The sequence below is a fragment of the Euprymna scolopes genome, chromosome 24 (assembly GCF_053919585.1).
Source record: "Euprymna scolopes isolate OS-2025 chromosome 24, ASM5391958v1, whole genome shotgun sequence".
Lineage (NCBI taxonomy): Eukaryota > Metazoa > Mollusca > Cephalopoda > Sepiida > Sepiolidae > Euprymna > Euprymna scolopes.
In genome coordinates, this window is record NC_136505.1 from 66,778,143 (window position 1) to 66,791,352 (window position 13,210).

A 13,210-nucleotide genomic window follows, 5' to 3' on the forward strand; every position below is an offset into this window, starting at 1 on the left:
TCATCATCATGTATTTTCGACAGCCTTAATAAGCTATGATTCTGCGACACTTAAAACTTTACAATCCTTACTCCTACAATTTTTTTTAAATAATGACATCGAATTTAACACTTTATAGAAAGATTTGTTTCGTTCTGTATAGACAATTTCCGGTCAGAGTAATACGAGCTTTCACGGACTGATTTTTTTCAGCTTAACCTTAACTTAATTACTATAAAATTTAATTTTAAATCACTTTATGAAGATGATGAAGGTTCTCAGATTGGTTTTCTCTCTTTTTACAATTAGGTCTCATTTGAATTGGGACAGACTTCTCTTTGGGCTATTACACTGTCCGAAAAAAAAACAATTTTCAATGTTTCAGTTGTTTTAAGACATTCCAATCGTATTATATGCATCTTCATGCTGGACTTATTTGAAATCCATTCTCTCTAAAGAACTATTTTGCATTTCGGATCAACTTGAGGGGATTTTCATTCAAGCTGAAATATTATGCGCAGTTTGTTTTTATATATATAATTTTTTACATATCCAACATTTTTTCACTTTTTTATTTGGCAATGTATAACTAAAATAAATTGCGATTTCACTTAATGCCTTAACTAGCAAATTCTAGCATTGCTACAAATATAATTTGCTGATTTCTTTCTGTCCTCTGATGAGAAGAATAACAAGAATAGCATTCTTTGAAACTCCGCGGAATAAGAACTTTGTAAATTGTTTTTTGGAGTATTCAGTCGAACAATAGATTTTGATTGTAAAGTTCAACTTAGAGTTTTAATTTTCTTTCTCTTATATATATATATATATATATATATATATATATATATATAAAGCTGAATGTGTGTGTGTATGTGTGTCTGGTCACGAATAGGCTCCTATATAATTGACTATTTAAAAAAAAAATGATTACATATAATGATAGAAGATGTATCGAGACACAGGAATGGGTATGTTGATCTGGCAGAACGGTGGTTCATTAAAATTGTGGGGTCTGCGTTCGCGCCTAGTTCACAAAGTATGGAAATAAAAAATTAAAAAATTAAAAAAAAACCTTTACAAGTATTCTTTATATAGATGTACATAAGAATACTTTGATAAGTATGTTTTAACTTAAATAGGGATGGTATAATAAAATTGTGGGGTCTGCGTTCGCGCCTGGCCTCCATTGAATGGACATCGCACAAACTTTAATAAAGACTTTTCATATCTATCTACGTAAGTATACATTGATAATTATGTTTCAGTTTGAAGAAATATGGTATAATAAAATTATGGGGTATTCGTTTGCACCTTACCTCCATAGAATGGAAATATGTCACAAAGTTTAAAAAGGTTTTTTTTAATATAGATCCACAGAATATTGTGATAAGTGTTTCAGTGAGAACAGGTATGGTATAATAAATTATTGGGGTTATCTATTTTATTTTTACTTTCATCATATTTTGCTTTGGTTTGGATACCCCCAAATTCGAAGCTATCTCTTTACAAGCCTTCCTTTTCATACCCTATGATACTTTCATAAATCAGAGTCCATTTTCTGTAGGCTGTTTTTGAACCCAGTCAACGACGGGTACTTTTGCTAGTATATATATATATATATATATATATATATATATATATAAATATATATATATATATAGAGAGAGAGAGAGAGAGAGAAAGAGAGAGAGAGAGAGAGAGAGAGAGAGAGAGAGAGAGAGAGAGAGAGAGAGAGAGAGAGAGAGAGTCTGAAAACAAACATACGCTCATATCTGTACATATTATTCTGTTCCAGGTCTGGCCAGGTTTGTCAATTTACCCTGATTTCACTAACGATGAAATCGAAGTTTGGTACGAAAAATGGATTCGTTATTTGATTAAGAATGAGTCACTCAACGTGGATGGTCTATGGATTGTAAGTAAAGTATTTTCTAAATAAATTAATAAAGCAATTTAAAAAAAATCCAGGTAGCAATTCTTCACATTCACATGATGCGACTATATTTTCAACCTTAGTCTAAAAACCTTCAGTTCTTTATAATAAACAATGTGTGACAAAGAAGTGTTATTATGACAAAACAGACATTATATTACGATTAAGTTCCTGCATTTTTGTATCGTCGGGGAAAGAGGAAGAGCAGGGAAAGAATTCTAAGGAAAGCGGTTCGAGGAAAGAACTCATCTTCTATTACATTAATGAAAAGTTTATAATCAAACTTTTAAAAATGCATCGTCAACTTCTCTCAGTTCTAGATAAAATCATTTCATCTTGACTAATGTGTTTACAATATTTCCATTGAAATATGCACTTGGTTTTCGCTTGCAAATAATAGGCTGATACACTCCTGATAAAAAATTTAAGACCACTTGAAAATCTTTATAAACAAACCTTTTTTAATGATAGATTTTCAATGCTTCCCACTTATAGTTACTAATACTACGACCAAAGAGGTTATGGAAAAAAAGGTTATGCTTCAAACATTCAGAAATTTACATGTTTATAAAATGGTGCATTTCACACTTGATCAAAATTATAAGATCAGGGGTATAAATTGATTTTTTTTTATTTCAGTTACAGTGTTACCATGTCTAAAGCAAACAAACTTACATAAGTTGAGCGTGCTCGAACTATAGATTTCCATAAGCAAGATTTATCACAGCAGGCGATCACAGCTAAGGTAAATTGCAGTAAAACTGTGATTTGCAACTTTCTAAAGAACAGTGACAATTATGAAAAAGCAAATTCCACTGGTAAGCGCCCCAAAATTTCCCCTGCATTGAGTAGGTAAATAAGACGGGTTGTTGTGAGAGACAATGGACTTTCTTCTAGTCAAATAAAGACAGTCACAGTAACCATCAGACGACACTTGCGACAAAAAGTCATTATAAATAAAAAGCGTCAACAAATTCCTTGTCTGCTTCCACGTCACAAGGTGGACCGCTTAAGGTTTGGTCGTGAATATCAAGCATGGGACGTTGAGAAGTAGAAGAAAGTCATGTTCTCTGATGAGAGGAAATACAATATAGATGGCCCTAATGGCTTTCAACAATATTGACGTAACAAAAACAATATTCGAAAAAAAGTGATCTTCCTGAAGCCATCTTCAGAAGCTATAGATGCTTCTTTCTAGCATGCACCAACATTTTTTGAAGTCATCAAAACCATTAGAGGCAGAACGCATTATTAAATTTGGTTGTTGAATATTTTCATACACGTTCCGTACAATTTTGTAGAATTTATATCCCTGGTCTTATAATTTTGATCAAGTGTAAAATACTCAATTTTATAAAAATATAAATTTCTGAATTAAATGTTTGAAGCATAGGTTTTCTTCCATAACCTTTTCGGTCGTAGTATTGGTTACCTTAAGTGGGAGGAGTTTTAAATCTATCCTTAAAAAAAGATTTCTTTTTAAAGATTTTCAAGTGGTCTTAAATATTTTATCAGCAGTGTATATTGTAAAAAGTATAAACCAGATCAGTTAATGTTATGAGGTAAGCTGATCTATCCATTTAAGAAATAATGAACTTATAAACAATAATGACAGAGGTGTTATTATTATTTTTATGCGACAGAAACGAAGATATTCTTGCGATTATTTTATCGCATTAAAATCAACCCTTCGTTGCCATTCTAACTTCAGATTCTACTTTATTTTAAAAACCATTTCATAATACCTTAAGATTTGATTTTGTGGTATCAGTCATGTATTCTATCTGGAAATGCAGAGAGATGAATACATTCACTCGATCGTATTCTTGGGAAGTTCATATCGTCTTAATAAAGATGACAAAGACGATGATATTTATGTTAGACCATTTTGAATTCACAGTTTTTATAAATATTTGTAACCAACAATAGGCAATTTTTAAAGTTTGGCCACACTACACATCAAACTCGTCATTGTGCCATACCCAGCACTATTGGTATAGACAACTATATTGCACATTTAAGCAAACAGATCTTCACTTCCTAACTAAAAGGTACTGGATATGACCTTAAACTATATCCGATGGTGAGACCCCAGCTTGTGGGCTTTGGGGAGTGTGGAGTCATCCCTTAATTGCCTTTGCTCCCATGTCAACTCTGACCCGATGTAGTAGTACCTGTTAAGATCTCAACTATGGGTTAAATAGAAACTGACTGGAAAAAATATATACATATTCTATTAAAAACCTTTTCTTCACAATCACTGGATTCGATATTAAATGACCTAAAAAGGGTTAATATGCCGTAAAACAAAACCAACCAACCAACCTAACTAGAAATTGCTTCTTCTTCAACCGTTTCCGGTTATATCTTATGATAACCGCTGTTATACGTTTAATAAAACTGATTAATAGACGAAGTATTTGGTAATCTCACTAATATATCCTTTTCAATATAACAATTAGTAATCTATATTTGAAACCTAAAATATTATCTTATATTATTTAGAAGCTTGTCTCCAAAATACATATTCACTTATGTGCCCGATCTTGCTGGTTGTAAAATATGTTTACTGTTGTAGACCGTGCTAAGGGTCACAAATGAAAGAAACCACAAATAGTGTAACGTGTATAAATATAATATGTATTTATCATAAAGAATACAGGAACCACTAAAGTGGTATGAGAGGAACGTGTAATTTTGTGAAGGGTTCTTTTTGCCTCTTGGTTGCTTATTACTTCCTCTATGTTTCGGGAATCTTGCTTCATTGCCACGAACAGCTGACAATCTTGAGCCAGTTTCTGAAGCATCAAATCAGGTTCTAATTCCAATTTATTTAGAGGATTTGAAAATATCCGCCTTATGAGGACGACTTGAAATCGTCACAGTGCTTATTAACTATAGGCGCAAAAGTCGTATAGTCCTGATTCTCCTTACGTGTAAGATTCATGCATTTCCATATTTTATGAAAAAGGCTTCTTTTTGGACAGTATAAGTATTAACATTGACTACCTCGTCAAACGACAAGTCGTTGGTTTTTCTATAGTCCACGAAGTTGTTATGTTCGGATGTACGCAACTTCCGTAGCAATAAACGAACCTTCTTTTGATCCGCTCCTGCACTGCAATCAATCTTAAAAAGGTCTTCAAATTTTCTGAAATATGCCTCAAACGTTTAGTCCTCCTCAGGAGCATAGTGAAATGTATTAATAGCTGACCAGCTCGCATTTTGGGAAAAAGCCGTGCTGGTTTCTTTTCCGCTTGTCCTTATTTATTAAAACTTGAGTTATCAAATCCATTTTTTTTATCTGACTGGTTTTGTTGCTCTAAATGTCATTTTTTCAATTCCAATTTTTGTTCGTTCAGTTCTTTTTATTCTCCTTCCTGTGTTTCCTCGAAGTATTTCATTAAATCTAACTGCTTTTCCAATATTTGTTCGTTCATTTCTTTCTTTTCTCTTTCCTGTTTTTCCTTGAAGTATTTCATTAAATTTAACCGCTTCTCTTCGTTTTGTTTCTGTATTGCCAATTGTTCTTCTCAGAACTTTTTTCAAGTTCTAATTGTTGACTTTGTTGGAATTTCACCATATCACAAATCTGCTTTGCAAAATCGTCCATTTTTTTTCGAAGGGTTAGAATTACTTAATATGACAAAATGAGCTTTTTCAGAAACAACACAATTCGTTGATTTACATTTCCTATAGGACCAACTCTATAGAAAAAACCCTTTACGAAATTCGCACCTGATTATTTAACAAATATTCCTTTCATATATTTATTTCCTCATGTGCCAATTTTCATGAGAAAATAATTCGGCGGTTGCATTTATACAGAAATCAGTAGAATACGTTAGCCATTTTTCAATTTTCGTAACGTGTAGGTACTGGATTCAATTCTCTGTTGATCCTATACATTTTTCTCTTTTGTTCTTTAGAAGGAATTAGTTATTTATCTGTAAAAGAGAGTTTATACGATTTTTAAAAAAATATTGGCAATTTTTTCGCTTTTTTGTGCGAAAAAGGATGTCTTTTTTTCGTTTACACCTTATTTGTCGTGCTAGGCGAATCGTTTTTTTCTTTTTTGACGTGCAGTCCTGTCGACCAATGAAAAGTTTATTTTAATCGGATTAAAATCCGACGTCTTTTTTTATTTGTGCGAATACTCGCGCTAGCCAATAAAATAAAATATACTATCATTTACTTGCTGCAGTTGCGTGAGTTTTTTCTTTTCCCAACCCTAATGCCTTTTAATCATAAGATGTATTAGCGAGACATGCTTTTTAGAGCGACAAAGTTTTTTTTCAACATCACTTGTATTTATAGAGATGAAAAAAGTTTTTTTTGTACTTACTGAAAACTTGGTCTCGTTAATTCAATAGTAATAATTCTCCACGCAATCGTCTCATGAGTTCTGTTTAAATTCGTAGTTACGCTTTTAATAGCTTTTTTAATAGGAAGATAAGGCTTTTGAGGAGGACATCCTTGTGAAATCCTTTTTTCGGCAAGAATTGTTTTCCTTTTTCTAAGTCTTCTTTATCCCGTGTTTGTGGATTATTACGCTCAAATCTTGTTTTATTTTCCAACGTTGACAAATAGTTTTTCCCGTTCTTCACTGAACTTTTGAAAAGAAAATACTTTTGAAGTTTCGAATTTCCCCCGAGTGTAGGAAAAATTAATTTCGAATTTCCGCGTGTGTTCTTTTTTCTTGAATCCCTTTGGTCGTCAAATATTGCTTTCCAATGGCTGTTTTTTTAGAGTTGGCCCTTGCCCTAATATTCGTCATCCAGTTGTTGTGAGCAATCGTTGTAGATTGATCCGGGAAATTCTTGAATCATCCTCGTAGGCCAGTTGTTGTAGAGCCGTGCTAGAGGTCACAAATGAAAGAAACCACAAGTAGTGTAAGGTGTATAAATATAATATGTATTTATCATAAAGAACACAGGAGCCACTACAGTGGCATGAGAGGAACGTATTCGTAGCATGCGGTTAAACATGGCATGAATGTCTCCCATTCAGTCTCTGAAATCAATGGTATTCCTAGGACTGGTTGATTCCACTTAGTTCTGAAATAGGGGTGATCTGTACTCCACAACATTTACTGTATTTTAATTCATGCAGATTTCGTATTTATTATTACAGAGCCAATTATTTATTGACTATATATTGAATATATATATATATATATATATATATATATATATATATATATATATATATATATATATATACACTCATGAGCAAACAAAAAATGGGCCAAGAGAGAAAGAAGGAAGAAATCCACATTTTCTATGCATTTTTTTAAATTTTAACTGAAAATTTCTATTTTGCAGATCATTGTTATTATAGAATATAATAATAAGTGAAAAAATTTGATCGATGACGGGGATCAGGCTGGCTTTGGTGTTGTGGGGGGGTCATGTTGGTATTGTTCTCGACGTATGACCAAACGAACTAGCCCATTAGATTCAGGTTGGAGGAGGCCAATGAAAGAAGGGTACAAATCATAGCACGCCTTCTGAATCAAAGCCTGAGTTTCTTTAGATTTGTAGGACCGGCGCCGAGTCCTGCTGCCACATGCAGGGTCTACCAGCAGTCACCTGATTGCACGAGAGAATCACCCCACTCTTCAGCACACCCGATGCACACTTTTGTGTTAACATTCAAGCCAACTTCGAAAATTGGATGTGGCATGATTTGGTCCTCACTTGAAATCACACTAAAGACCATAACCATGGCCGTAAACTTTGTTTTCATCTGCCTGGGCACGCCTCTGTTATTCGTGGCAATCCACTGACGCATATTGGGGGTGCTGGCAATGGTCCTTTTGTCATAATTTGGGTCGGAAGAGAGCATGAGTTGTACAGCGGCGCTTCTCCAATCTCGCTCATTGAACGTTGTGTCACTTTCAGACAAGCTAAAAGGCTCCTATCACTCTTGGAGTTTGTTCACAACTGGGCAATTGTAAATGGTCTGCAACAACAAAAAAGAGAACCGGTTTTCATCAATCGGAAATGGAATCATGTCTTCTTTAATACGGCGACAATTTTACCGTTCAACCTTATATATATATATATATATATATATATATATATAGTATTGTTTTTTCGTTAAAAAAACTGACTTGAGTGGCATAAATTAGAATTGAAACCCAAAACTTTAGCTCTCCAACCACGTTCCCTACTGTTTGATCTAACCTAACAAATAAATAAGAAGTTTATAACTTAATCACTTTTAGCTATGATTAGTTTACGCGTGCGCAAACCAATAGAAATATCGGCACGTTGCAATGAACATTTTGTATTTGAACTCACCGATCTATGTACACGTTATTTATCCATCCAAACAAAGATTTCACTCGTTATAAATCATCCTTGATGTAAGATTACTATTTTTAGTTAATTTCAGTAATCAGTAGTTTAAGAGTTTAGCGGTTAAATATTTCCACACAGACGTGTGAATACACTTTATGTAAGATTTCAAATGTTTAGACCAAAATTTGTCTGAGTAATTTCGTAGAGACCGCAGAGGTAAAGTTTTTAAAACTTTGACCCTAATTTTTACCCTTTAACATTTATTATTTTCGTCTCAAATCAAAAAAAAAAAAAAAAAAAGAAGATTGCCCCATGTCCAAGTTACTTGCATCTAAAATTCCAAGTCTTTAGACACTAAATTGACAGAGGAATTTGGTAGAATCTGCAAAGGTCAACTCTTTCAACTGTGACCTTTTGGCAGCCAAATTTTCGCCCCCAAATTATTAAAATGCTTGCCGCATGTCCGAATACCCATTATGTATACATTTCAAATGTTTAGACCCAAAATTGGCCGAGTAGTTTGCTAGACATCGCAAAGGTAAAATCTTTGGAACTTGGGCCCCTTAGCAGCTCAAATTTTCAACCCAAAACGATTAAAAAGCTTGTGATATTTCTGAATAGCCTTTATCAAATTTCACATATTTAGATCAGAAATTGGCTAAGTAATTTGGCAGAGACCGCAGAGGTCATTTTTTAAACTTTGATCCAAATTTTGACCCCTTAACATTTAGTTTTTGGTTGTTGGTTGGTTGGTTGGTTGGTTGTTTTGTTTTACGGCATATTAACCCTTTTCAGGTTATTTAATGCCGAATCTGGTGATTTTGAAGAAGAATTTTTTAATATAGTGCATTTGTTTTTTTTAAGTCGTATTCTATTTAACCCATAGTTGGGACCCTAACAAGTACTACCACTCCGGGTCAGAGTGGACCTGGGAGCAATGGCAATTAAAGGGTGGCTCCACACTCCCTAAGGCCTGTAAGCTGACGCCTCACTATGGATATAGTTTAAGGTCATATCCAGGACCGTTTAGTTTTTGGAGCTCAAATCAAATTAAAAAGTTTGATCCATGTCCAAGTAATCTACATTTAAAATTAAAAGTGTTTGGACCTAAAATTGGCAGAGGAGTTTGGTAGAGTTTTCAAAGGTCAAATCGTTGAAATTTGACCCATCGACAGCCAAATTTCTGGACAAAAACCGATTAAAAAGATTTTCTCAAATCTCAATGCTCCACATGAGAAATCACGAGTCTCTAGACTGAAAATTAACAGAGTTATTTGGCAGAGAAATCTACACAGACACGCGCACACACAGATGTTTTCACTTTTATAGATATACTAGCAATTCAGCCCGGCTTTGCTCGGGCCCTATGTTCTATTCATAACTTTATGTGCATATATGCATATATTAAAAAGTGTGCATATGAACGGTAATGCCTTTCTATATAATAGGTTTCCTTAACTACCATAGAGAAAAGTTGGTAGAGACATCAGAGATTAATTTTTTTTAAACATTGACCCCAATTTTGACTCCTTAACATTCATTGTTTTGGGCTCAAATCAAATTAAAATGTTTGACCCATGTCCAATTACCTACATCTAAAATTTCAAGTGTTTAGACCCAAAATTGGCTGAGAAATTTGGTAGCGCCTGCAAAAGTCAACTCTTGCAACTCTGTCCTCTTGGCGGCGAAATTTTCGCCCCCAAACTGATTAAAATACCCTTTATGTAAAATTTCAAATGTTTAGACCCCAAAATACTTAATACTGTGTTAGAGACCGCAAAGGTCAAACCTTTTGAACTCTGACCCCTTGGCAACCAACCTTCCGGTCAAAAACTGATTAAAAAGTTTGAATATGTATGGTAATGCCCTACTATATAATAGGCTTCCTTAACTACCTTAGAGAAAAGTTGGTAAAGACCGCAGACGTCAATGACTACAATTCTGACCTCTTACTATTTCTTGTTTTGGGATCAAATTGTTTTAAAATGTTTGACCCATGTCCAAGTAATTTATATCTAAAATTTATAGTGTTTAGACCCAAAACTAGTGAAGGAGTTTGGTAGAGTTTTCAATGGTCATATCGTTAAACTTTGACCCCTTAACATCCAAATTTCTGGCTGAAACCCGATTAAAAAGATTTTCCCAAATCTCAATACCGCTTATGTTAAATTTCGAGTCTGTAGACCGAAAATTGACAGAGTTATTTTGTAGGGAAATGTACACAGACAAACACACACATACATTTTCACTTTTATATATACTAGCATTTCAGCCACGCGTTGCCCGGGTGTTTGGATGTGTATGTTGAGCAAAAAAAAAAAAGTGGTAGTAAGAAGGCAGGCTCGAACCCGTACCGTGAAGAAGGAAAAGAACGGGGAAAACCTGATGTCTTTGCTGTTACGATCACCGCCAAACCGGAAGTGATGTAGTTTTTAATTAAGGCTAGACAATCGAAAGGACAGGATGACTTTCAAAAGTATCGGCGAAAAAAGCGACCCCTCCCTGTAGAAAAGTGCCCAGGTGAAGGTGAAGATATTAATATTTTTAGCCAATTTTTCGATATTTGTCTTCTGAAAGGTCGAACATAAAAACGCTACTGATCTTGTAAAAATTCGTCGCCTCTGTCGAAAGTTTTAGGCAGACATGCAAACGTACATACATACATTTATATATTGGCCACTAAAGATTTTCGACCCAAACCGATTAAAAAGCTTTCCCTATCTCTGAATATCCTTTATGTCAAATTTCAAATGTTTGGACCATAAATTGTCTGAGTAATTTGGTAGAGACTGCTGAGGTCAAATTAAAAAAAAAAATGACCCCTATTATAACCCCTGAACATTTTTTGCTTTGGGCTTATATCAAGTTATTAAGTTAGATCCATGTCCAAGAAACTGTTGTGGCCTTATTTTAGGGGTTTACAATATCAAACAGGAGAGTCGGTAAAGTCATGTCAACGATTAGGCTGGCATGAAATCTCTGATTAGAGAGTCCAAAATGGCTGCCTTTCACAGCGATGGGAGAGTCCATGTGAAGACAGGAATAGGGGTGTCAGTTACCCCAGAACACCCCCCTCCGAAGATTTATTTCCCTGAAATATAATTTTTTCTCTTAGGGTTGACTTCCAAGGGGTCCGTCAGCTTCCTTTTTCTAGTGGAACGACGTATTTCCGTACTGGTTTGAGGAGGTTCCAGATCAAATGCCTCATATAGGAGGTCCATCGTCTCTTCTTCAGATGGAATTTTACTTGGCTCGTCTGAAGTGCGTTTGCGAATTTGGTTTAAGTGTTTCTTATGTGTGGAGTGTGGTCCTTCCACCATATAGACCATACGACCGATCCTGTTAATGATCGTTCCCCGCTCCCAGAAGGTACTATTATCTTTATGCATTTGGAAAAATATCTTTTCTCCCGGCATGCAGTTCTTATTGGGTATCGTCAGCTTGGTGTGTTTTACCTGCTTTGGTAATAACTTATCAAAAACTGGCCGTATTTTCCTTGCAAACATTACTTCCGCTGGAGACATCTGGGATGGTGTGTTTTCGTTGGGCGTTATACGGTACACCTGAAGAAATTGTTGTAGGGCTTTTTCGGATGGCGTGTCCTTAGCCTTCTTCAAAGCTCTCTTCAGTGTGTCCACAAATCTTTCCGCCTGACCGTTTGACCTGGGGTGGTATGTCGGAGTTGTAATATGGTCCACTTGGAAGTCTAATGAACTCTTTAAAGTCCCCGGACGTAAACTGAATGCCGTTATCTGACACTAAACAGTCGACCACTCCGAATCGTGCAAATAACTCATGAAGAGTTTTCATGGTGAAGTCCGTAGTTGGGCTCTTACATCTAAAGACTTCGGGGCACTTGGAAAAACTGTCCACTATTATAAGGTAGTAGTGTCAATCAAGTGGTCCTGCATAGCCCACATGTATTCGTGACCATGGATAGTCGGCTTTGGGCCATGGACTGAATTGAATAGGTGGTGCTTTCGCAGCTACACGATTTCTGCATGATTTCACTTTTTCTTCAATGTCCTTGTCCATGCTTTTCCAGTACACGTATGAACGCGTGAGGCTCTTCATTCTGGTGGCGCCAGGGTGTCCTGTGTGAAAATCCTTGAGGATTTTTTTATGTAGGGTCGCTGGAATAACTACTCTATCTCTGTATAGTAGAACCTGGTCGCACACTGAGAAAGCTTCTGCTACTTGTTCATCCGATTCCAGTTTTGCTTTGATTTCTTTTATAAAATCGTCACTCTCGGCTTCTTTTCTTATGTCGTCTAGGGTAACCGGAAGTTCTTTCACTGTGTTACATAGAATCAAACTGTAGTCCTTCTCTGATTGAAGTGATGCGATAACAGAATCCTCAAGCGGTTCTCCAGTTTTTTGGTATTAACCGGGATAGGACGTCAGCATGTCCTAACTTCTTTGATGGTAGAAACTCCATTTCGAAGTCGTAATTGAGTAGGATTGTTCCCCATCTTTGCAGTCTGTTTGCCGTATGTGTAGGCAATCCTTTTCTTGAACCAAAGATAGCGATGAGCGGCTTATGGTCCGTTTGAAGCTTAAAATGTCTTCCATGTAAAAATCTATTGAATTTAGTCACAGCGAAAATAATACTTAGAGATTCTTTCTCTATTTTGGAATAATTCTTTTCCGCCGGTAGTAGGGTTCTAGACGCATGTGCTATCGGTTTCGTTGAACCATCAAGCACTTTATGTAGGATGCATGCGCCGATTCCATATGCGCTAGCGTCACTAGCGACGATTATGTCCAGTTTCGGATTATAATAGATCAGGAACAGTTCTGATGTGAGCACGTTTTTTAGCTTTTCGAATGCAGTCTGGCATTCTGTGGTCCAATCCCAAACTTTGTCCTTCCTAAGTAGCTCGTTTAGGGGTGCACGTAAAGTATGCAGGTTTGGAATAAAAGCTTGATAATAGTTGGCTAAGCCTAAGAAACTTTGCAAAGTCATGTGGATCAGGCATATTTCTTATCG

General features: G+C 35.4%; 1 protein-coding gene across 1 annotated transcript in view; it reads left to right on the plus strand.

Annotated features, from left to right (window-relative positions):
- LOC145246762 (sucrase-isomaltase, intestinal-like) overlaps positions 1-13,210 on the plus strand; it is a 1,547,717-nt gene that overhangs the window by 180,044 nt on the left and 1,354,463 nt on the right. Inside the window, exon 11 of the mRNA XM_080108534.1 lies at positions 1,778-1,897. Coding sequence (XP_079964660.1) covers positions 1,778-1,897 — 120 coding nt within the window. The remainder of the gene's footprint in view (positions 1-1,777; positions 1,898-13,210) is intronic.